Source organism: Zingiber officinale, chromosome 5B, assembly GCF_018446385.1.
Source record: "Zingiber officinale cultivar Zhangliang chromosome 5B, Zo_v1.1, whole genome shotgun sequence".
NCBI classification, from domain to species: Eukaryota; Viridiplantae; Streptophyta; class Magnoliopsida; order Zingiberales; family Zingiberaceae; genus Zingiber; species Zingiber officinale.
This window is the reverse complement of record NC_055995.1, coordinates 97,044,921-97,067,118: the sequence shown is the minus strand read 5'-3', so window position 1 is coordinate 97,067,118 and position 22,198 is coordinate 97,044,921. Positions and strand designations below refer to the sequence as shown.

General features: G+C 40.8%; 2 protein-coding genes across 2 annotated transcripts; one reads left to right on the top strand and one right to left on the bottom strand.

The window, feature by feature from the left end:
• The first annotated feature begins 654 nt into the window (after nt 1-654).
• On the top strand, nt 655-8,210 carry LOC121985110 (UDP-glucose 4-epimerase GEPI48-like). The gene is made up of 9 exons (XM_042538389.1): nt 655-923; nt 1,627-1,676; nt 3,890-4,025; nt 5,548-5,649; nt 5,734-5,961; nt 6,713-6,794; nt 7,438-7,520; nt 7,698-7,789; nt 7,876-8,210. The coding sequence occupies exons 1-9, from the start codon at nt 741-743 to the stop codon at nt 7,967-7,969; spliced, it is 1,050 nt and encodes a 349-aa protein (XP_042394323.1). The 5' UTR covers nt 655-740; the 3' UTR covers nt 7,970-8,210.
• Nucleotides 8,211-8,291: 81 nt separating this feature from the next.
• LOC121985111 (syntaxin-71-like) lies at nt 8,292-10,999 on the bottom strand. Its single transcript, XM_042538390.1, has 9 exons — nt 10,713-10,999; nt 10,510-10,635; nt 10,001-10,166; nt 9,595-9,680; nt 9,243-9,311; nt 9,120-9,164; nt 8,967-9,029; nt 8,795-8,871; nt 8,292-8,565 (listed from the first exon to the last, which is right to left on the bottom strand). Exons 1-9 carry the CDS (start codon nt 10,866-10,868, stop codon nt 8,550-8,552), a joined length of 804 nt encoding a protein of 267 aa, XP_042394324.1. The 5' UTR covers nt 10,869-10,999; the 3' UTR covers nt 8,292-8,549.
• Nucleotides 11,000-22,198: the final 11,199 nt, after the last annotated feature.

The following is a 22,198-nucleotide window of genomic DNA, read 5'->3' as shown; positions in this document are numbered from 1 at the left end:
ATTAAATGTTAATTTTTTTTGCAAGAGATATCATTTTTATCCAGATCATTTAATTGCACGACACTATTTTGTATTAAAGTGTTTTAAAAAAATAATCAAATGAATAAAAGATTTTTTTTTTAAAAAAAAAGGATAAGGATTGAGTCATGTCCTCATCGTTTGCTTGAGCATCTTCAAATCCAACACGCTTATTTTTAAAATAAATATAATATCATATTTAGTTTTTTATATTAAAAAAAAACAAATTTGATCCATATCATATCATTCCTTACCGCTCGTCAACACAGGGGTGGCCCACCTGCCATGAAGTCAACTTACCAGTCTTCACGCTTCCTACCATGGCCACCAATTGCCACAGGCGATTTGCTCGCCGTCATTGTCAGTATCCAATAGAAAAACGGTGTAATGAGAATGGGTCTCATCTTAAGTTTCACCAGGAACATTAAATCTCTTAACAGAAGCATTACGAGTCAACCTAATTAACGGGCACATTTCCTGAGAACTATAGCTTCGCGTGACCGTCCATTTCTACTCGTGTGTTTACCCTGATTTTCATTGACTAGGAGTAAAGGGTCCACCTCCGTCTGGCAGGTTATTTTGTTTTTTTCCCTGAATAATAAATTACTCGTGTTGGCGGCCAAATTCTTCGATAAAACCCAGCGTGTCGACTCCGCTCTCCTCCCCACCTCGGGTCTCTCTCCCACAACGTTTCTTCCTCCCCTTTGAGACCTTGCTCGGCCATGGCGAGGCGCGTGTTGGTCACCGGAGGTGCCGGCTACATCGGGAGCCACACCGTGCTGCAACTCCTCCGCGAAGGGTTCTACGTCGTCGTCGTGGATAACCTCGACAACTCCTCCGAGGTTGCCGTCCAGCGAGTCGCGGAACTTGCCGGAGGTTTCGGCAAGAACCTTGCGTTTCACCGCGTAAGCGTGATTAGCTCTTGCTTTATTGTTGGTTGATTGGATATTCGATTTTTTCCTTTTTTGTTATTTTTTTTTCTATGTGATTAGAGCTTTGAGAAAGGAAGTGACAATTATGTGGTGAAAAGACTCGATTTTTAGGTGAGTTTTGGAGGTGGGGATTGGGTTTTCGCTTTTTTTGCTACTAAAAGTCTTCGGAAAATTGAACTTTGGTGAGGGGATTCGCATTTACTTTTAGCCTTTTCTAATATGAAAGGGTTTCTCGTCTAAAATTTTGGATTTTTTGCATTGCAGATTCACAACTAAGAAATTGTATAGCTAGGGTTATTGGCCCCTTTGCAAATTAGGCAGTGGAGCATCATTTTTAACTTGCTCATGCCTCTTTTTTGATAAACAAATCAAATTGGTTAATTCGATGTTGAATTTCCTGACTAACTTAAGTAGAACTAGACTATTTGGGAAAAACAAATAGTGAATCCAAACGTCAATTGAGCTTATAATCATTGATGGAATTATCCATGGAAAAACTAGTACTATCTCCGATTTAATTGTTGATTCATTCTACTTGTTCCTGTATGTTTGCTGTAGTCAACTAATGTTTATTTAAATTCCTATTTTTGCGGTTGCTTGATCAAGTTTCAGAGTGACTGCAAATTGTTTTGATCTGTTTGCATATTGTTGATTGATAAAATATGATGATATGCAGATTGATATTCAAGATAAAGAAGCATTGGAAAAAGTTTTTCACACAACAAAGTAAGTTCTTTTCCCTTCTGATGAATATGCATGTTCATTTTCCATCTGTTTTTCCTTCATATAGCTGTTTGTTTACTTGTTCTCGGAGTGACATAATAATATGCCAATTTTTAAAGAGCAATGTTGCTAAAAGGGCATACAGGCTCTTACAAAGGTGAGCATCTCTTCACTAATAACTTCAAAAATCCCTCTCTGCAAATTTCAGATTAGTTCCTCAGAGTTGTTTTTCACTCTTCAATCTTCAGTCTTCACGGACTGCCCCCCTTCTCTGGTGCTTCAGTTTTTTTATCTGTGTTTTCTGATTTTTTTTTTTTGTTTACTACATTCTCAGTTTTTTTTTTGTTTTTTGTTTTTTTGTTTTTTTTTCTCTCCTTGTTTACTAGTTTCTGTTTTTCTTTGAATTTTGTGATCTTTTTTCTCCTCCTTTGAGTTTCTGAATTCTTGCTCTTAATTTTATTTTCTTCCTCTGATTTATGTTGCACACTCTAGAAGATATTAGAATTTTTGTGGTGGACTTGGTATAATTAATCTTACTGTTTAAATACTTAAATTTCTGGGTAAAAATGGGAATGTGCTTTTTGTGATTGTCAGCAGTTTGACTTGCTGTCAAGTAAATAAAATTTCAAAAGTCTTTCTTTTGTTGAAAAAAGATTTTGAATGATCAGAACGAAACTCACAGATAATATTAGTAACCTTGTAAATAGAGTGCATATCTGTAAACAGATTCAGAAATCTGATGCATAGCATGTGCGAACTAAGATCAGCAAAGTCACAAAAAATCGATGCATTTTTCACCACAAGACACCAGACTTCAGCTGATCAACTCACAGCCCGTACTGCAGATAGTTCTGGAGTTCAACTTGCTGTCTAGATTACTAGCTCCCTCAGTTTTTGCAGAGGTTGGATGTAATCTAGCATATGCCTCCCATTTCATATGAGCTTGCAGGTATCCGATAAATCTAACCACTTATCAAATAGACCATGTGATTTTGTAACCTGCCCATCAAAGATGCTGGCACACCTCGATGTCCTGATAGAAAAAAAACCAGGCATGAATAAAGGTATTCATGACCTCAAATACATAAGGATGAACACTGTCTAGCCACTGCATCCAGCCATCAATAGATGGCAATTCCTCTCCATGGATGCAGAAAACATGCCCCAGAAACTTGCCATCCTACTTTGTCCATTTAGCAGTTAAAAAATAGATGATGGCTGGATTCAACCTCATTCTCCTCCCAGTAATGCTCACAAATTATACTAGCAATATGAACGCCGTTTCTCAAGATAATAACTCAAGTCTCCAAGAATGGCCAATTGATTTCCTGATATCCAGAATGCCTAGTCCTCCATACTTAGTGGGAATAGAAACAATTCATCATGAAGCAAGATATTTTGATCTACTATAGTTCTGATCACAGGCGAACCAAAGGAAAGTCCCTTGATTTCTAACAATTTGGTAGGTTGCCCAGCTTGGAATGAGGTATATCTGGAGTGGGTAGAAAAACATGGTACGAACACTGTTAATACTAGGGTGAGCTTCATCATTGATAAGAATGTTTTATACTAGGGACCAAATCGTCTGGAGACCCCAGAGAGCAATTAATCCAAATATTTCTTGGTTGAGCAATGCAATCCAAACTGAAAGCCCAAATAATTTATAGATAAGGGTTTGTAGGGGCAGTAAGAGATGCTGGCAAGTGATTCCCTAATATTAGTTGAAGGACCAATGCTTGAGGTGGAAGATGTCTACATCTTGATCCTTAATCCACTGGATACAGAAAATGCTAGAATAAGGATATGGAGATTCTGAACGGAAGTCAGATTTGCTTTTGAAAAAGGATTAGGTGTAAGATTCTGGAAAATAGACTTATAACAGTTTTGGACAATTCCACTTGTCCACCCTGCCAAATGCCCATGAGCCAAGATGCAGTGGAGTAAAATTTGTAAGCAGTACGAATATAAAGGGTGATAATGAGTTGCTCTAGTGGAGACCCCTACCACATGTAAGCCAGTTACCAATATGGCCATTAAATGTTTTTGCATGTCTTGTGAATATTTATAGTCTGATCTAACATTTTATACCTCTGTATTCTTCCATGCCTTGAGTCATAATCATGGAATCTAACATGCCAGTAGATATCTTACTGATTTTTGAATTTCCTATTAGGGACACCAACTTCATAAAATGATGCTCTAGTGTCTATCTGCAGGTTTGACGCTGTCATACATTTTGCTGGTCTAAAGGCTGTGGGAGAAAGTGTTCAGAAACCTTTGCTTTATTACAAAAATAATATCATTGGCACAATTACTCTTTTGGAAGTAATGGCTGCACATGGCTGCAAGAAGGTAGCTTTTCAATGAGATTTCTTTACTAGATTTTGCTTAGAAGACTAAGAAATTCATATAATTGAGACATGAAAAAGTTTCAGTGTTATGTAATGTTGAATCTTGTCTCCTTGGTGATGGTGGCTGTATGTTCATATTTATCTGTCCAATTATGGGATTCCTTTCCAGTTTCAGATATATAACTGATAGGTCAAATACTTCACATTGGTATCTCAAAGTAACTAAATTTTGCTATGTGATTTTAATAAGAGACTGCAGATTTAAAGGATGATATGTTTATTATATATCTGTGGCAAATTTGTATCTTCTAGAGATCTTCACAAACCAATCAAATTTCTCTTTTATTTCTTGTCGACATTTGCGATTATAGCCTTGTTTTTGATATGGATATTCCAGTTGTTACATTGTCTTTCTTCTCTTTTCTTATTTTACTCCATATAGCTGAAGAAAAGACCATTTTAAGGATACTCGTGCATCATGCAACCACATTAATTTATGCAAGGGATTGCAATGAGTACGCATTTTGGCTCATCAGGCAGTTAGGTGACACAAAAGGCCTCAACCTACTATAAGGGCTGCTTAGGATTATACAACATAAACCAAATCATTGGCTGGTTGAGGTCCAAGTCAAGCCCAAATCATTACTAAATTAATCAAACCATTTTATAAAATTGTATGCATAGGTTGATATTTAAAAACATACATTGCTATTTGTGATTATTTATGTTATGTGATTCGCTTAGGTTCATAAATTTTTTTGTATGAATTCTAAATTGATTAGGTTGATTAGTTTAATACAGTAAGTAATGCAACTTCGTTGCATGGGTTGCTTAGGTTGTTGATTTAATATTGAGTAAATGTACATTTATACATGTTATACACAACCTATGCATTATTGTGATTATGATTAATACAGAGTATTTATTATATATAAACTAAATATTCACTCATATATGCATTCACATAATTATATGCTTTATCCAGTGAGTAACTAGAGTACATACCTTTTAGAACTTCAAGTGTCTTTTAGTTGTACAACTTTTGTAAACTGTGGACAAAGCAACACAATACTAACAACAAATATACAAAGTTGAAATTGATTTATTATATTCTAAATTAATATTTGCATATGATCCACAGTAATTCTCTTTCTCCAACAAAACTATCTGCATTTTAGAATGTGTTTTTCAGTAATTGCTTGTGGAATGTGAAATGTGGGAAAACTATATTAACTCAAAGATGTCTTCTTTTGAAAAGCCCAGAATTAGTTAGGTTACTGATTATTTACTGCTGCAGAATCGTTCAGTGCCACAACGACCATTGATCTTGAAAACTTGGTGTACTTAGACCTTGTGCTACATTATCACATAGAAATACAACAGACTAGGTTCTTTTCTTTTTTGAAAAATATGTATTCATCTTCTCACTTGATGAAATCTTCTCTTGCCTCGTGGTTTTGTGATCTTGTATATTTGTTTCGTCATTTAACACATTTGGGTGATTGCTTTTTGAAACTTTTCAGCTGGTATTTTCATCATCAGCTACTGTATATGGATGGCCAAAGCATTTGCCATGTACTGAAGAATCCCCTTTGCATGCAATGAACCCCTATGGTCGAACTAAGGTTTCTTCTTTCTTCTTGGTCCTGATTTCTCAGTTTCACTACATTCATTCAGTTTAATTTGATAGTCTTTATATAAACTTGCAGCTTATGATTGAAGAAATATGTCGTGATGTCCATCATGCAGACAATGATTGGAAGATAATGCTTCTAAGATACTTCAATCCTGTTGGAGCTCACCCGAGTGGACATATTGGCGAAGATCCTCGTGGAATTCCCAATAATCTCATGCCATTTATCCAGCAAGTTGCTGTTGGTAGGAGACCTTCACTAACAATATTTGGAACGGACTATTCAACCAAAGATGGAACAGGGGTATTGTATCTCAAATAATATATTAGTCTTGCTATATGGTTAATATTGTTTAAGTATTTGCAACTACATTTATCATTTGATCCTCTTGTCATCAGCTTGATAGAAGTAAAACCACTTGTCCCCACGGGATGCATAGTTGGCTAGAGGGTGACAGACTTGCTACAATGGGGCAAGGAATCAATTCCCGACGGGCACATGCCCTTGGAGAAAAAAATCCCTCTCATCCCCTAGCCAACTTGGCGGTTGGCATAAGCTGACCTCATGATTTATCTCCCTTCACATAACCTGGAGATGGGTAGTGAGGGGCGTCTGAGGTAAGCATAATCATCCCCGATAGAAGTAAAACCACTGCTGACTTAGCACTAACTGTTATGTTAATTGTGTTTGACATTTATATACTAGGTTATAAGCTTTCTTGGGAAAGTGCTTTCACTATGAGATTAAAGTATGAAAACAGATTAGTGACTTATAGTGCAGGTTACGATAGGATTTATTAAATTCTGCTAACAATTTAGATCTTTGAGTAATGATCGTCAACTGATAGCGACGCTTAGATCTTTTAGTTCTTTAACGCTTCTATGTGTTTGTCCCGCATGCTGTTTCAATTTTTTCGCAATTGTTTAACCTTTTACTTTCTATTATTTTTTACAACTTATTCCTTTGCCTCTCATATCAGAGGCTAAGCACCTTAATTACACAGCTTGCATGTCGTGGTGTATAAAGGGCTAAAAGTTTACCTTCACGACTGTAGGTGAGGGATTACATTCATGTGGTTGATCTAGCAGATGGCCATATTGCTGCCTTAAAAAAGTTCTTTGACGATCCTACCACCGGTGAGAATGCTCTGCAATTGGAATCCATAGCTTGATTTCTCGTATTTGTTGGCCAATTTGGTTTCATCGAATCCTTAATCACTGATTATCGATTTACCTTCATGGATAGCTAGGCTGTTGTTTATCTGTATGTATGCAACATGCAATCCATGAACTTGAGCTCTCTTTTTGTTATTCATTGAGAAAAGAAAAAGGTTCCAGCAATATTAGAAAGAATAGTTTGCAAATTGGCACTGACTTTTACTTTCACATTCAGATTCGAGCTATCAGATTAACATTGTCAATTGGTAAAGCATGGTTATTCTAGTTCAAGAATCGATTTGAATAACTACTGAAATAGGAATTCTTCTGATAAATACAATCTGTTACAAAGTCATTATAATGTCTGAGTGTAGCATTTTTCTTACATGTAGTTTCTTAGTCATTTTATAATGACCTCGTGGCTGGAACAGTCCTTAACGATAGAATTGGTTAGCAAGTGTGCTGAACTACTCGTCACACATCGATGTATTGGATGTGACTGTGTGTTCAAAATTTTTATTAGTGTGTAGTTGTTCGATTTTAGATTGGGACATTCCTTGTGAAGATCTGATACAGGAAAGATCTGGCTTTGTTGGGTCTGACAAAGTTGTTCTAATTGCAGGTTGTGAAGCTTATAATTTAGGAACTGGAAAGGGGACATCAGTGTTCGAAATGGTGACGGCTTTCGAGAAGGCATCTGGCAAGGTCCTACAATATCTCACACGTCGATCAGTTTTTTGACAACTCGTTTGCATTGCGATCGCTGACAGAGCGAAATTCAATACTGCGAATTTTGATGAGAGAGAAATTCACAAACTTCTTGCGAATACAATAGTTGTTCATTTGGGTTTCTTGTTAGTCTCTGACACAATATTATTTCAGAAAATTCCTCTGATCCTGACCGCGAGACGGCCCGGCGATGCTGAAACACTTTATGCCGGCACTGCCAAAGCAGAGAAGGAACTCAAGTGGAAGTATGCACAAGATTAGAGTCTCTTCTTTTTGTCTCATCGATGAATTCCCTTTTTCTTTACTTCTAATAAGACTATGGTTTTTGCAGGGCAAAGTATGGCATCGAAGAGATGTGCCGCGATCAATGGAACTGGGCGATTAAGAATCCCTGGGGATACGGGTTGCCCGAACCTCCAAACTGAAAAAGAAAAACAAAAAAGCACAGCTTCCTGATACAATACCCGAAACCTCGGAAACCTTGACAGCTTACTAACTAAAACGTCATATAGATGTGGATAGGTCCAACCAGTATGGCTCTTTTACAATGATCCTTGAATAAGTGATGGCATCTTTACTTTTATTTTATAGGTATACCAATTGTCATCAGGACAAATGACTATCTTATACATGATCAATAAGAATTATGGCGAAAACTTTTGGTAAGATCGTTCTTTGCATGATGCTAGCAAACACCCCTTTCACTCAGAAACACTTACATCGGTAATTCTGTTTTGACAAATGCAGTAGAACACAAGATTCCAGGCCGTGTAGTAACATAGCACATACCGCATTGTTCATATCACATGTACAATAAGATCACAAGAAACACAATAAAGCAGTGCCTGTACAGACTAGGATATCTTATATGAACATAAACGACCAAGGTTTCTATCCATATTGCATGTACAATGAGACCGATAAAAACTGAATAAAGCAGAGACAGCGTGCGCACTTACGATATATTGCATCAATATAAACTGGAAAATGGATGGTGCGCCACTTTCATTTCTTCAACACACTGGAAAAGTTTAAAAGAAAATCAATAAGCAACAGATAATCGTGCGACTAACTTCTAGGATTGTTTAGTAGTTTCAAGTGCAGGTGATTTGCAACACTTTGTGGTTCACTACTTTCTACTCCCAAGACAAATTATACAATTAAGCATAAAAAAAAAACATTCTTCAATCAAGAAATTTCAATGTGAAAATTTTGTTATTGTGAAAGTTAATTCAGGGAGTGAAACTTACTTGTACAGGTAAGCTGCAATACCAAGAATAATGTATAACAAAATGATGTCAATGCAAAAGTTGCGACTGGATCGTAGCTGAGAAAGATATCGAGATAACTTATTAGAGCTGAATGGTGACATGTTCCTCCAATATCAACAATGCTACATCTTATATAAAGTTAAAAATATACCTGATTAACAGTTTCCTTGAGTCTAACATTAGTGTTTTTCAGGTCTGAAGTAGCCTTGTCCACCTGTTGCGCACATTTTAATTGTAAATTCATATAATTCTATTCTTCACTTCTTATAATAGAACAAAATATATAGGAAATAGCGTATCCAACCTTACTGTCAATTTCATCCATTAAAGGGACTTGCCTGTCAAGTTCCTGCGTGATGCAAGAAAATTACCTTTTATTCTATCATATTTACATTTCCACAGTTCCCAGTGCAAAACAATATCCAACCTCATTCATATCATGAGCCATATTTTGCAGTGTATCCAGACCTTCAGATATAATGTCTAAGCCTTGATCCTGCAAAAATATTCCACATACGACCATTATGATGTTAACATTGATATTCTTTGTCCATATAAGAATTGCTTGGAGTTACAAACACTCAGGCCATGAACAAGATAATTGCAAGCCAAACAGAATATAATGGAATAATTGGCAACTTAAATAGAAAGAAACAATAGTCCCTATCCATGAACTCCACCTGCATTTTGTGCATTTCATACTCTTGCGCAACTTATACACAAGGGACAATATCTGATATTGGTGAAACTTATGGGAAAAAACAAGAACTAGAAAGTACCTGTTTCATTTTGCGCATCTCATACTCTTGCCTAAATTGGTTTGATTCTTCAGTCTGCTGAAAATACTCACTCTCAAATCTTCCATCTGGAATAAATCAAATTCTTTTAGAAGAAATCTTGCTATGTGAATAGGAATCATACAAGAAAAAAACATTCAATAAGAAAAAATATGACTGAAAATAATGTGGTATATAGACCATGGCATACTGGTTTGAACTTTTAACCAAAAAACCTAAACTAGACTACCTTCTGTTGTTTGGATTTCTATGCTGCATCCGCCTAGGGAGAAAACTAGAAATAACCAAGATCTTTACCAAACTAGGAATAAGGCCCCAAAGATAACTACAAGAATTGCCAACAAACAACTAATAGCAGTGCAACCAAAATGAGTAAAGAGTCAATAACCTGATGTAGAATCAAATCTAATTTCTGTGCGAGAAGCTGATGCTGTCCAGCTACCAGTTGCTTTTGCTCCATTTGTACTGCCATCTGGAATAGACTGAATTCTGTCTGGCAGTGCAAGTACCAAATCATTACGTGTGGAAAGTTCTTCTTTGGAGAGGCCTTTTACCTGGTACAAAAATATTTCACAAAATGCGATGTTATACTAATAACATTGTCTTCGAAAGGAGTAAAATTTAATCAATAGCAAAACAAATTCCTTCTCTTCTCGAAGGAATGGGAAAGAAAGGTGCTTTACTTCAATTTGATTATCGCAATGCCACGAATTGAAATGTGACAGAAACATTATCATTTCAGAAAGAAGCAAAATACAATCAATCGGGGAAAAAGATAGCAAAACTGTTTGTTCCCTTCTCGAGCGAATGTAAAAAAGAAAAAAGAAAAAGTATTTTTCTTCTATTCTTCAATTTGATTATCACAACATACTAACATTAACAACAAAAGGACCAAACCTTCTTGAGGGCCAACCTCTGCAGCTTCGGGACCTCCTCCAACAAACGAGCCTTGGTCCGCCGAATCTCCGCATTCAGAGCCACTACCGCTGCCCGATTTTTCTCCTGGGACGCCGTCTCCGCTTTCTACGCTCCGATCGACGACAGAGAATCAATCAACCAATCGAACCCCGATCAAAGAGAGAAAGAAAGGGAAAGCAGACCTGGAGGGCGGACTCTACGTCTAAGTCGACTGAGGCGTAGAGGCGAGCAAAGGCGTCATCACCGGCGACGTTGTCCCCGTTGAGCCTCTCGACGTCGTACTTTTCGTACTTCTTGCAGATAGCGTCGACGCGCGTGAGGATGTCGATGACGCTCATCTTCGATCCACGTTATGCGAGTGCTATTCCTCCCAAACCTCCCTTCTCCAGATCGCTCAGATCTCGACGACGACGATCTCAGCTCTCGGAGAGCGACAGATGCTAGCAAACACTTGCAAGTGGCACCGACCCAAAACGAAAATTATTGAAGAGGTAAAATTAATTAAATTTTAATTTTGGGGAAAAAAATAATTCAAAAAGAGGCATTATTATATATTTCGCCAAAAAAAATTAAAATAGTATATTATCTCATTTTTCTTCTAAATATATCTTTATTTAAATATTATTATATTAATTTTAATCCATAGTAATTTTATTTTAAAAAATACAATATAAAACAATTTAATTAAAATTATTTATAATTTTTTTACCACATAGCACTTTTAAATAAAAATGTTACATATCATATTAATTTTAAAATAAAATTATTATAATAATATCAAATTAATTATTTAACTTCGAATAGTTTTATCAAGTTCCAATAATTTTTATCAATAAATAACAAATTTTTTAGTATATTATTATATATGTAATAATTTTAAAATTATATAATTTGTTCAATACGTAGCTAAGATAACCAATAAATAAATTTCAAATCGATAGTTAGAAAAGATTAAAATCAAGTGTACGCGGATTCTATGTTAATCAAGTAGCTATTATAGATCCGAGATCTCATCGTATCAGTTACGGGGATGCCGACGAATGCTATGCATAAGATGAGGGGTTAGTTTGAGCCGGATGAAGTGGTTAGGATCTATAATTTCTTTAGACATCTGAATCCTAAGAAGCTATGGGTGTGAAGCGTGTGAAATCCTATATTCAGCTACGTTAGAGATAGATTGGACTATTTATAAAATTAACACTGTATCTTTTGTCGACAGAAGCTGGAGACACAAGGATATTTTTTTTTAATGCCCACATATTGTTATAGAGGTGAATCAAAGATTAACTACACAGAAGATAGAAGAAATCAATACCGTATCTTTTGTCAACAGAAGCCAGAGACGTAAGAATACTTATTTTTTAATGGTCACATATTGTAGGTGAATCAAAGACTAACTATATATAAAGATAGGAGAAATCTACCTACCGACGCAAGGTAAGGTATCTATAGTGACGTGGATATATCTTAAGGGTAGAGGAAGAATTAGAATGGAGAGGAGGGGTAATTTTATCATTACACTGTTTAGGTCTTAAGAGGGGAGAGGAGACACAGGGCCAAAAGGGGGGAGGCTTCTTCTTCGTGCTTTTTTTTTGGGGGAGGCGGGATGATGCTAGACTCGCGGCGCCACCGCCGCTTCACGTTGGGGGACGCCGCCTCCGCCTGAGCCCACTAGCCGACGCCACCTCTGTCCCCCTCCTCTTTTCTCTCTCGGCTTCGCTCTCTCGCAAGATGACGTTGCTGTTGCAGGGACCTCACACACCTCCGATGAATGTTGCCAAACATGTGATGCTTCCTCCTGACGTCGACATCGCCTTCGTCGCCTCACCTCACGCTAGCAACCACCTCCACTGCTGGACAGGCTTTCGGAGGCTGACGTAGGGCGCCGACCTACCTCCGTCGCCCCACGACGCATGCCAGTTCTCCCTCATGCACGTCGCTACTCCCGACATTGCCTTCCTCCCCCTTTTCAACGCCGCCGCAGGGGCCTGCCACCACCATGTGCCGCAACCTCCTTTGCCGGCAACCTCCACGCGCTGTAGCCTCCCTTGCCGACATTCTCCACGTGTCGACAATCCATGTGTCAGTAATCCACGCGCCGACTTCACCCTGGTAATAACTCTATATCAGTATTGTGTTTTGACCCCTGTACCGATCCAGTTTGTGTGTCGTATCCCATCCTGCGTGTCGTTGTCATATCCCGACTTGCGTGTCATTTTCATATTCCAGCCTGTGTGCCGATGTCATATCTCGTCCTGCATGTCACTGTTAGGTCTCTATCTGCATGTCATCTTCCAACTGAATCTAGGTCGCACCCGATTAAGTACCATCAGATCCAGCTCTTCATCCGGCTCAGAGTCATCTACTCTTCCGGGTCATAACAACTTGAGCAGCGTCCCGAACAGCTCACCAATTCACCAGAGGGCGCCCCTTAGGCCAGGGTACGTTATCGTACCCACTCTACATTCATTTCATTATTCTACTATTATTCAGCTGCTTATATATTTGTTGGATCTGCCTAGAGCATCGGGGTACCAGAGACCAGGATGACCCAGTAGCTGGCTATAGATAATGTTGACCAGGGGAATTTTGATGACTTGTTCAACATAGAAGTCATCTCAGCATACCCCCATCCGGGCCATAGCAATTTGGTTAGCATTTCAGCCACATCATCACCGACAGTTCTGTCTTCTCAAATTCTCGACATGATTATATTGGCACCGTCTGTGGAAACTCTGCCTGATCTGGAATGTGAAGAGGGACGACGCCGGAAAACTCTACCATCATCATGATCATGGTGGATTTCGACGAGCATATTATATTCTTCTCTCACTCCATGGATATTCGGGAGTCGAGGAACCGAGTCAGATTCTCAGCCGGTCAGCAGGTCAGTTTTTTTTATTATTATACTTTTCTTTTGGCTAGGTGTGTAAATGAACCAAACCACTCGTGAGCTATTCGAAGCTCAATTCGATAAAAGCTTGTTTGAGCTCATTTAATGAGGCTCGTTAAGATAAACAAACCAAGCTCAAGCTTCACAATACTCAGCTCGTTAGCTCGTGAACACGTTTGTTAAGCTCATGAATCAATTTTTAAATAAAAAAATAATTGTTTTGATATTTAATTTATAGATTTTTACACTTTACTCATGAAAAATATAGATAAATATATTAAATTTATTTATTAGAATTAAGATAATAAATTTTAATAAGAATATTATAATTTTTTATCTAAATATATAATTTAGTTTTTATGAATATTCAAATCTATAATTTATATTTATTAAGCTCGTTTAGCCTCGATAAAAGCTTGAATAAGCTCGTGAACCATGAATGTATTCGTTAAATAAAGCTCGAGCTCAATTTGACTATAAACGAGCCAAGCTCAAACATTCAAGAGTTCGACTCGACTCGGCTTGATTACATCCCTACTTTCAACTGTAGGATCCGCTACAACTCCTCGATCAGAGAGTAAGAGTCTAGCCCCATGATCAAAGACCAGGGGCATATCCCCCTGATTAGGCATCAGGGGCACAACTGTAACGCCCGAAAATTCTCAAAACTATTTTAGAGTTATTCTAAGTTTTTCTGGAATTTTTAGATATTTTCCCGGAATTTTTCGAGTATCGGAAGTAGCAAAAATAATTAGAACCGTAAAATAGCTTAGGCGGGAATCGAACCCGAGACCTATGGTTTACAGATAAGATTAGTAACCGGTGAACCCAGCAGGGCCGTGCTGAAAGAAAGGAGAACCAAATATATTTATATTAGAGTTGGGTTCAGTAAACCACTTAATATAAATAATAAACTTAAGTTGGAGTTGGGTTATTATTATTTTGGTTCGGCACCTTCTCCTCTCAAACCCTCACGCCGGCGCCCCTCTTCTTCTCCTCTTCCTCACGCACGGCACACCAAGCCCAAGGTCCATCGGTTCACCTTCCGGCGACGACTCCAACACGAAAGAGGTTCTTCTCCGCGAGAGGAACGCGAAGACGTGATCGGATCGTCGAGAGGATCATCTCCACCGGAACTCTAGCGAATAGAATCGTAAGAAATTACGATCAAGAGGTAAGAAACCCCTCACCTGCAGTATAATAGCTTTCGTTTGATTGCATACTGTTAGATTTAGCTATATGCAGGTTTTTCGGCACATAGGGTGTGTTTTAACCCTCCTCGAGGATTTAGGGATCTAGTTGAGCACCTCTAGACGGGCCGGACACGTTGTTCCCCTTTAGTTGGAGATTCTAGACGTTGTCGGGTGCCTAGAGGTGATCTCCCTATTAGAGGAGAGAGTTGGAGCACACCAAGTGTTCGGTAAAATGTTAGTGTAGCTAAATACCACCTCAGTTATGTTTAATAGCTCAGTTAGATGCACTAGAGGCATTTAAACCAGCACATTAGTTTAGTTCAGTTTTATGGGACTACGGTCCAATGGGTGGGCTCCCACAGTCGCCTCTAGGTTCAGATAACCTAGCTCTAGGTTCAGATAACCTAGAAACAGCATGTTATATCAGTTAGCTATAGATATCAGTATTTTATTTTCAGTGGCACTGTACTGGATTAGATATCCATTGGGTTGGACTCCCACAGTCGTCCCTAGGTTCAGATAGCCTAGACAACCCTGCTAAATTCGGACTTGCAAACCCGGGTCTAGTAGGGATTTGCGCATAGCACGCCCAAAAAAGCATGTTTAGTATTTTCACCTATTATGTATTAGTTTTCAAACTCAAAATCAATTATGCTAGTTGAGTTTGTTTCCGATGATTTAGTTTCGATTAGTTTAGCTTATATTATTCGTGTTTATTTGGTTGCTTTCATGATTCTTATGCCATGCTTATATGTTATGTCTTACGATTTTATACCATGTCTTAGCTAGTTCATTGCACATTTTCAAATAGCATGATTTAAAAGCATATTGCATCAAATGCATGATTTTGTGAGGTAGATGGTTTCTTACTAAGCTTTAAGCACAGATTCTACTTTTCCTTATCTGCAGATAAAGGTAAAGGAAAGATGGACTAACAGAGAAGTCGGAGGGCAATGCAAGGATGGTGTGTGGGAACCGAATCAAAGGTCCTTAGGGACTTAGCAAGTTTAACCAATTAGAACTCTAGCAATTTTACTTTCATACACTTCCAATGGTTAAATGTGTTTAGTGACTTAAAATGCCATGAACCAGTGAACCTTACTCTAGCTTAAGTCTAAAATTGTTATTGCATGATGTTAGAATAGTTATTATGCATGTGATAGTTGATAGGTGGAGTTTTGGCACAACCCAGGGGCTGAAATCAGAGTTCAGATTCGAAATCAGAACTCCGATCGGTCTCCAGACCGATCAGGACCTGGCGCCGACCGATCCAGACAGATACAGTATGCTACTGTATCCTCATGGATCGGTCAGCCGACCGATCCAGAGGCGAACAGAGACATGGGAGGTGAACTGATCGGTCTACCGACCGATCAGGGTGCTCCTGGATCGGTCGGTAGACCGGTCCAGCTACGCCCAACGCAGCAGACGCACGGAGGCTCACTGATCGGTTAGTCCGACCGATCAGTGAGGTCCTGGATCGGTCGGCAGACCGATCCAGGTGCGTACAGAAGCGAAAGAAGAAGAGAAAGCTTTTGGATCGGTCCGCCGACCGATCCAGAGACTCCTACCGTGCCAGTATCAAGCTGGATCGATCCCGTGATCGATCCGATAGCCCAATCGATCTGTGGATCGATTTGAATGCCTGATTACAGCTAGCAGGTCATCCGGGAGGCATAGGTTGTCTCCCCTAGCAAGTGTACAACTCCTAGGTACACCCAGAGCATTAAGTTTTGATCAGTTTAGTAGAAAATTTTTTTAATTAGCCTAGCTTTCCGCACAGCATAGTTTAGCAATAACTGTAGCGATTCGCCTTACAGCCTAGTAGTAGAAGGTGGGTCGTTACAGAGTGGTATCAGAGCAGTGTTCCATACTTCCTACACACACATCAGCATTGTGCCTACAGCTTCCAAGTAAGAACACCTCTACTTTATTTATGCTTCTTGTTTATTATTACAGTTCATGTTTATATGTCTACTTCCTGTTAGCATGAGATAGTCTTCGAACATGATATCAGTAATTATATAACTGTGATAGTATTAGTTATACATATGTTCTCTATGTCTTTAGAAATGGCACGAGGACGCCCAGCTAGAAGGACACTAGCTACTGAGCCCCAACAAGAGGCAGGCAGTTCAGTGCCTCCTCCAGACCTTACAGCATTAGTGGCTCAGTTACAGCAGGAAATAGCCACCTTAAAGGCTAATCAGCAGAATACCCCCACAGTCACCCCGGAACCGAATTTGACGACTCCGGTAGTCTTAGAGGTTCCACCAGCTCAGCCTACAACACCAGCACCAGCACCAGTAGCCCCAGCAGCTGAGCCAAGAAAGGAAGCCTATATGATCCAGTGGCAGCGAGTCAAGCCAGAGAACTTCTCAGGCGCTAGTGAACCATGGGATGCACAAGCCTGGTTCAAAACCCTGGAGAGCACGATGGAGCTTCTGGACTGGCCAGAACACGAGAAGGTGAAGTGTCTGCCTGACAGGAGACGCACGCATGTGGTGGGAAAGAATCAGAACGAAGCGCCCAGTGAACCAGATGACATGGGCTGACTTTGAGAAAGAATTCTTTGAGGAGTTCTTTCATATGCGGGTTACAAATCGCCACTATGACGAGTTCACTGAGTTTCGTCAGGGCAACCTCTCAGTTGAGGAAGCCATGAAGAAGTTCAACAGGTTGGCTCGTCTATGCCCAGAGCTAGTCAGCACAGAAAAGGAACGGATCCGGTTGATGCTCAAGATGCTGAGGCCAGAGATAGCAGTAAACGTGGCTGGTGGCATACATAGGCCACAAACCACAGAGGAATTGGTGAGCAGTGCCTTGACCACAAAGCATGAGGCAGCAGAAGCAAGTCTCCTCGAGTCCAAGGCCAAGGAAACTCTCACACTCAAAACAGCAAGGCCACAGCTCTAAAGGGGACTCCAACAGCAAGCGCAAATCAGATAGTGACTCAAAAGGAGGACCATCTAGCAAGCGACCCATTATCCAAAGTGTGCCACTTGGAGATTCCACCTGGGGTTTGTCGAAGGGCACACGAGGATGCTTGAATGTGGACAAGAAGGGCACATGGACAAGCAGTGCCGAACAAGACCGGTCTTCCTCGGCCACAGCAGATCCAGTATGCAGGCCAGCTACATCGATGCAGGCCGCTCTAGAAGGTCCACTCATCAGCCAGCCGATTAGAAGCCCCTCCGGCTATGGCGAACGCGAGGATCTACTCACTCACCGAGAGGACGTAGCAAATGCCTCGGCAGTCGTCACAGGTCAGATTAGTATACTGCTCTATTTGATACTGGGGCAACTCATTCATATATATCCGGTGTTCTCCGAGAAATTAGAAATACCCCGAGTACTCAGCGGCGGCACTACCTTCAGGAGAGGTCATGGCATCAACGCATCGCGGTGCAGGTCATTATAGCGCATCGGAACTCTTTGTGATCCGATCCTGCTGAAATGACCGACTCTGACGTCATCCTTGAAATGGACTTTCGATCAAATACGGTGCTTCCATAGAGTCAAATGTAAAGTCGTATTCAACCCAAGGCGGCTCGAGTACATCGAGAACCAAAGAGAAAACCGAAAATTTCTCTCATATGAAGGCACGAAGTTGATGGATTCGGGATGTACGGGTACCTAGCACATGTAGTCACTACCAGCCAGGAAGGACCAACAACTAGCAGAGGTCCGAGTTGTATGTGACTACCAGCAGTCTTCCCTGAAGAGTTACGGCCTAGCACCAGACAGGGAGATTGAATTTGAGATAGAACTCTTCCCACCAATCCTATTTCCAAAGCGCCTACCGCATGGCTCCAGCAGAATGAAGGAACTTCATGAGCAAGAAGGAGCTACTTGACAAGGGCTTCATACGCCCTAGTCACTCACCATGGGAGCTCCGTGCTATTCGTGAAGAAGAAGGATGGAAGCATGCGGCTATGTATAGACTACGAGCCAATCGAGTCACGATCAAGAACAGTATCCTCTTCCCGAATAGATGACCTGCTCGACCGGTTAAAGGGAGCAGTGTTCTCAAAATTGACCTCGATCGGGATATCACCAAGTCCGAGTCAAGGAGGGTGATATACCAAGACAACATTCAGGACCAGACACGGACATTACGAGTTCGTAGTCATGCCTTTGGCGTGACAAATGCTCCACTACATTCATGGATCTCATGAACGGTATCTGGGAGTATTTAGATAAGTTTGTTATTGTGTTTATCGATGACATTCTTATCTACTCAGAACTCAGGAAGAACACTGTGAGCACCTGAAACTAGTATTGCAGGCGCAGAATCAACTATACGCCAAGTTCACGAAATGTGAGTTTTGGCTAAATGTCCTTCGGGTCACGTCATCTCAAAGGATGGTATTATGGTAGATCCCAGCAAGATAGAAGGTAAGTAAGTGGAAGAGACCTAAGAACGCTAGCGAGATCGGGAGCTTTTAGCAGGATATTACAGAAAGTTTGTAGAGGACTTCTTAGGATAGCCTCCCACTGACAGCTCTCACCGGGAAGAATAAGAAGTACGAATGGATAACAGCTTCAGTGAACTCAAGAGGAGATTGACTAGTGCACCTATTCGACACTGCCAAAAAACAGCTTCGATATATATAGTGACGCCTCTAAATTGGGATTAGGAGCGGTCTTGATGCAAGATGGCAAGGTGATCGCCTATGCCTCCGGACAACTCAAGGATTATGAGAAGAACTACCCTACTCATGATCTTGAGCTTGCAGCAGTGTGCTCTCAAAATTTGGAGGCATTACTTGTATGGAGCTCGGTCAGAGTGTATCGGATCATCGTAGTCAAGTACTTCTTCACCTCGGAAGGATCTGAATACGCGACAACAGTGGCTAGAGCTAGTCAAAGATTATGACATAGACATCCTCTACCACTCAGGGAAAGCCAATAGGGTAGCGGATGCACTTAGCAGAAAATCCAGTGCTATTATTCTCTAGCAGCCATGTCACCACCCCTACAGAAGGAGATCGCGGATTTTGGCCTCGAACTCATCGTCGGACAGCTCTCTACTATGACCTTAGAGTCTACCTTGCTTGGTGATATTGTCAGCTCGGGATCGGGACCCTGAAATTCAGAAAATCAAGCAAGGGCTATGAGAATCGAAAGTAGAGAATTCGAGTGTCCGATAGCGGGGTTGTATTTTGGTGATAGACTATGTGTTCCAGATCGGGAGGAGCTAGGAGACAGATTTTAGATGAGGCTCACAGGACTCCCTATGCGATGCATCCGGCTCCACCAAAATGTATCAAGACCAAGAAACGTTTTGGTGGCGGGATGAAGCGAGACATCGCCAGATATGTTAGCATCTGCCTCACCTGTCAGAGGGTCAAGGCAGAACATCAGCGACGAGGTTCTGCAGCCTATACTGATTCCAGAATGGAAGTGGGAGGATATCTCGATGGACTTCATAGTGGGCTACCCAGAACCACGAATGGTTTGATGCCATCCGGGTAATAGTCGACAGTTGACAAATCAGCCCACTTTTAGCTATCAAGATATCCTACTCCATGGAGAAGCTAGCTCAGTTGTACCTCGGAGATCGTCCGACTACATGGAGTCCCACGAACCATCATTTCATACAGAGACAGAGATTCACATCACACTTACGGGAGTGTACATCAACATTGGGCACCAAATTGAAATTCAAAGATGCCTTCCATCCTCGCAGACGGATGGTCGACGGAGCGAGTAAATCGTGTACTCAAGATATGCTCGGCGTGTGCCCTAGACTTCAAGGAAGTTGGTGCAAATATCCGAGTTTAGCAGAATTTGCATACAACAACAGTTATCGTGCCACTATCGGCATGGCACCTTATGAGGCACTCTTGGAGGTGCGGATCACCAACTGTTGGTAGAGAGTGGTGAATGAAGGAACTAGAGCTTGAGCAGATCTAGTGGTAGATACCACAGCATCCACCAGATCCGCCAGAGGATAGAGACGACCCGCCGAAAAGCTATGCCTTGATACACACGCACCCTAGAGTTTTCGATTGGGGATACTTTTCCTCGAGTAGCTCCCATGAAGGAGTCATGCGTTTTGGGAAGAAGGGCAAGCTAGCTCCCGGATATGTGGGACCATACCTTATCACGAAGAGTGGGCAAGGTAGCATATGAGTTAGAGCTACCTCAGGAGATGTCAGCCGTCCACAACGTATTTCATGTCTCCATGCTGAAGAAGCATATCCCAGACGCCACCCAGGTGATTGAGCCCCAGTTGGTACAGGTCCGTGATGATCTCAGCTATGACAGTCGGCCTATTCAGATAATAGACCGAGCAGTAAGGAAATTACGGAACAAGGAAGTACCATTAGTCAAAGTCAGCTGGCAAAATCACACAGCAGCAGAGGCGACTTGGGAGACAGAGGCCAGCATGAGACAGAAGTACCCAGAATTGTTCTAAGTTCGAGGACGAACTTTTTATAAGGTATGGGGGATTGTAACGCCCGAAAATTCTCAAAACTATTTTAGAGTTATTCTAAGTTTTTCTGAAATTTTTAGATATTTTTCCGGAATTTTCCGAGTATCGGAAGTAGCAAAAATAATTAGAACCGTAAAATAGCTTAGGCGGGAATCGAACCCGAGACCTATGGTTTACAGATAAGATTAGTAACCGGTGAACCCAGCAGGGCCGTGCTGAAAGAAAGGAGAACCAAATATATTTATATTAGAGTTGGGTTCAGTAAACCACTTAATATAAATAATAAACTTAAGTTGGAGTTGGGTTATTATTATTTTGGTTCGGCACCTTCTCCTCTCAAACCCTCACGCCGGCGCCCCTCTTCTTCTCCTCTTCCTCACGCACGGCACACCAAGCCCAAGGTCCATCGGTTCACCTTCCGGCGACGACTCCAACACGAAAGAGGTTCTTCTCCGCGAGAGGAACGCGAAGACGTGATCGGATCGTCGAGAGGATCATCTCCACCGGAACTCTAGCGAATAGAATCGTAAGAAATTACGATCAAGAGGTAAGAAACCCCTCACCTGCAGTATAATAGCTTTCGTTTGATTGCATACTGTTAGATTTAGCTATATGCAGGTTTTTCGGCACATAGGGTGTGTTTTAACCCTCCTCGAGGATTTAGGGATCTAGTTGAGCACCTCTAGACAGGCCGGACACGTTGTTCCCCTTTAGTTGGAGATTCTAGACGTTGTCGGGTGCCTAGAGGTGATCTCCCTATTAGAGGAGAGAGTTGGAGCACACCAAGTGTTCGGTAAAATGTTAGTGTAGCTAAATACCACCTCAGTTATGTTTAATAGCTCAGTTAGATGCACTAGAGGCATTTAAACCAGCACATTAGTTTAGTTCAGTTTTATGGGACTACGGTCCAATGGGTGGGCTCCCACAGTCGCCTCTAGGTTCAGATAACCTAGCTCTAGGTTCAGATAACCTAGAAACAGCATGTTATATCAGTTAGCTATAGATATCAGTATTTTATTTTCAGTGGCACTGTACTGGATTAGATATCCATTGGGTTGGACTCCCACAGTCGTCCCTAGGTTCAGATAGCCTAGACAACCCTGCTAAATTCGGGACTTGCAACCCCGGGTCTAGTAGGGA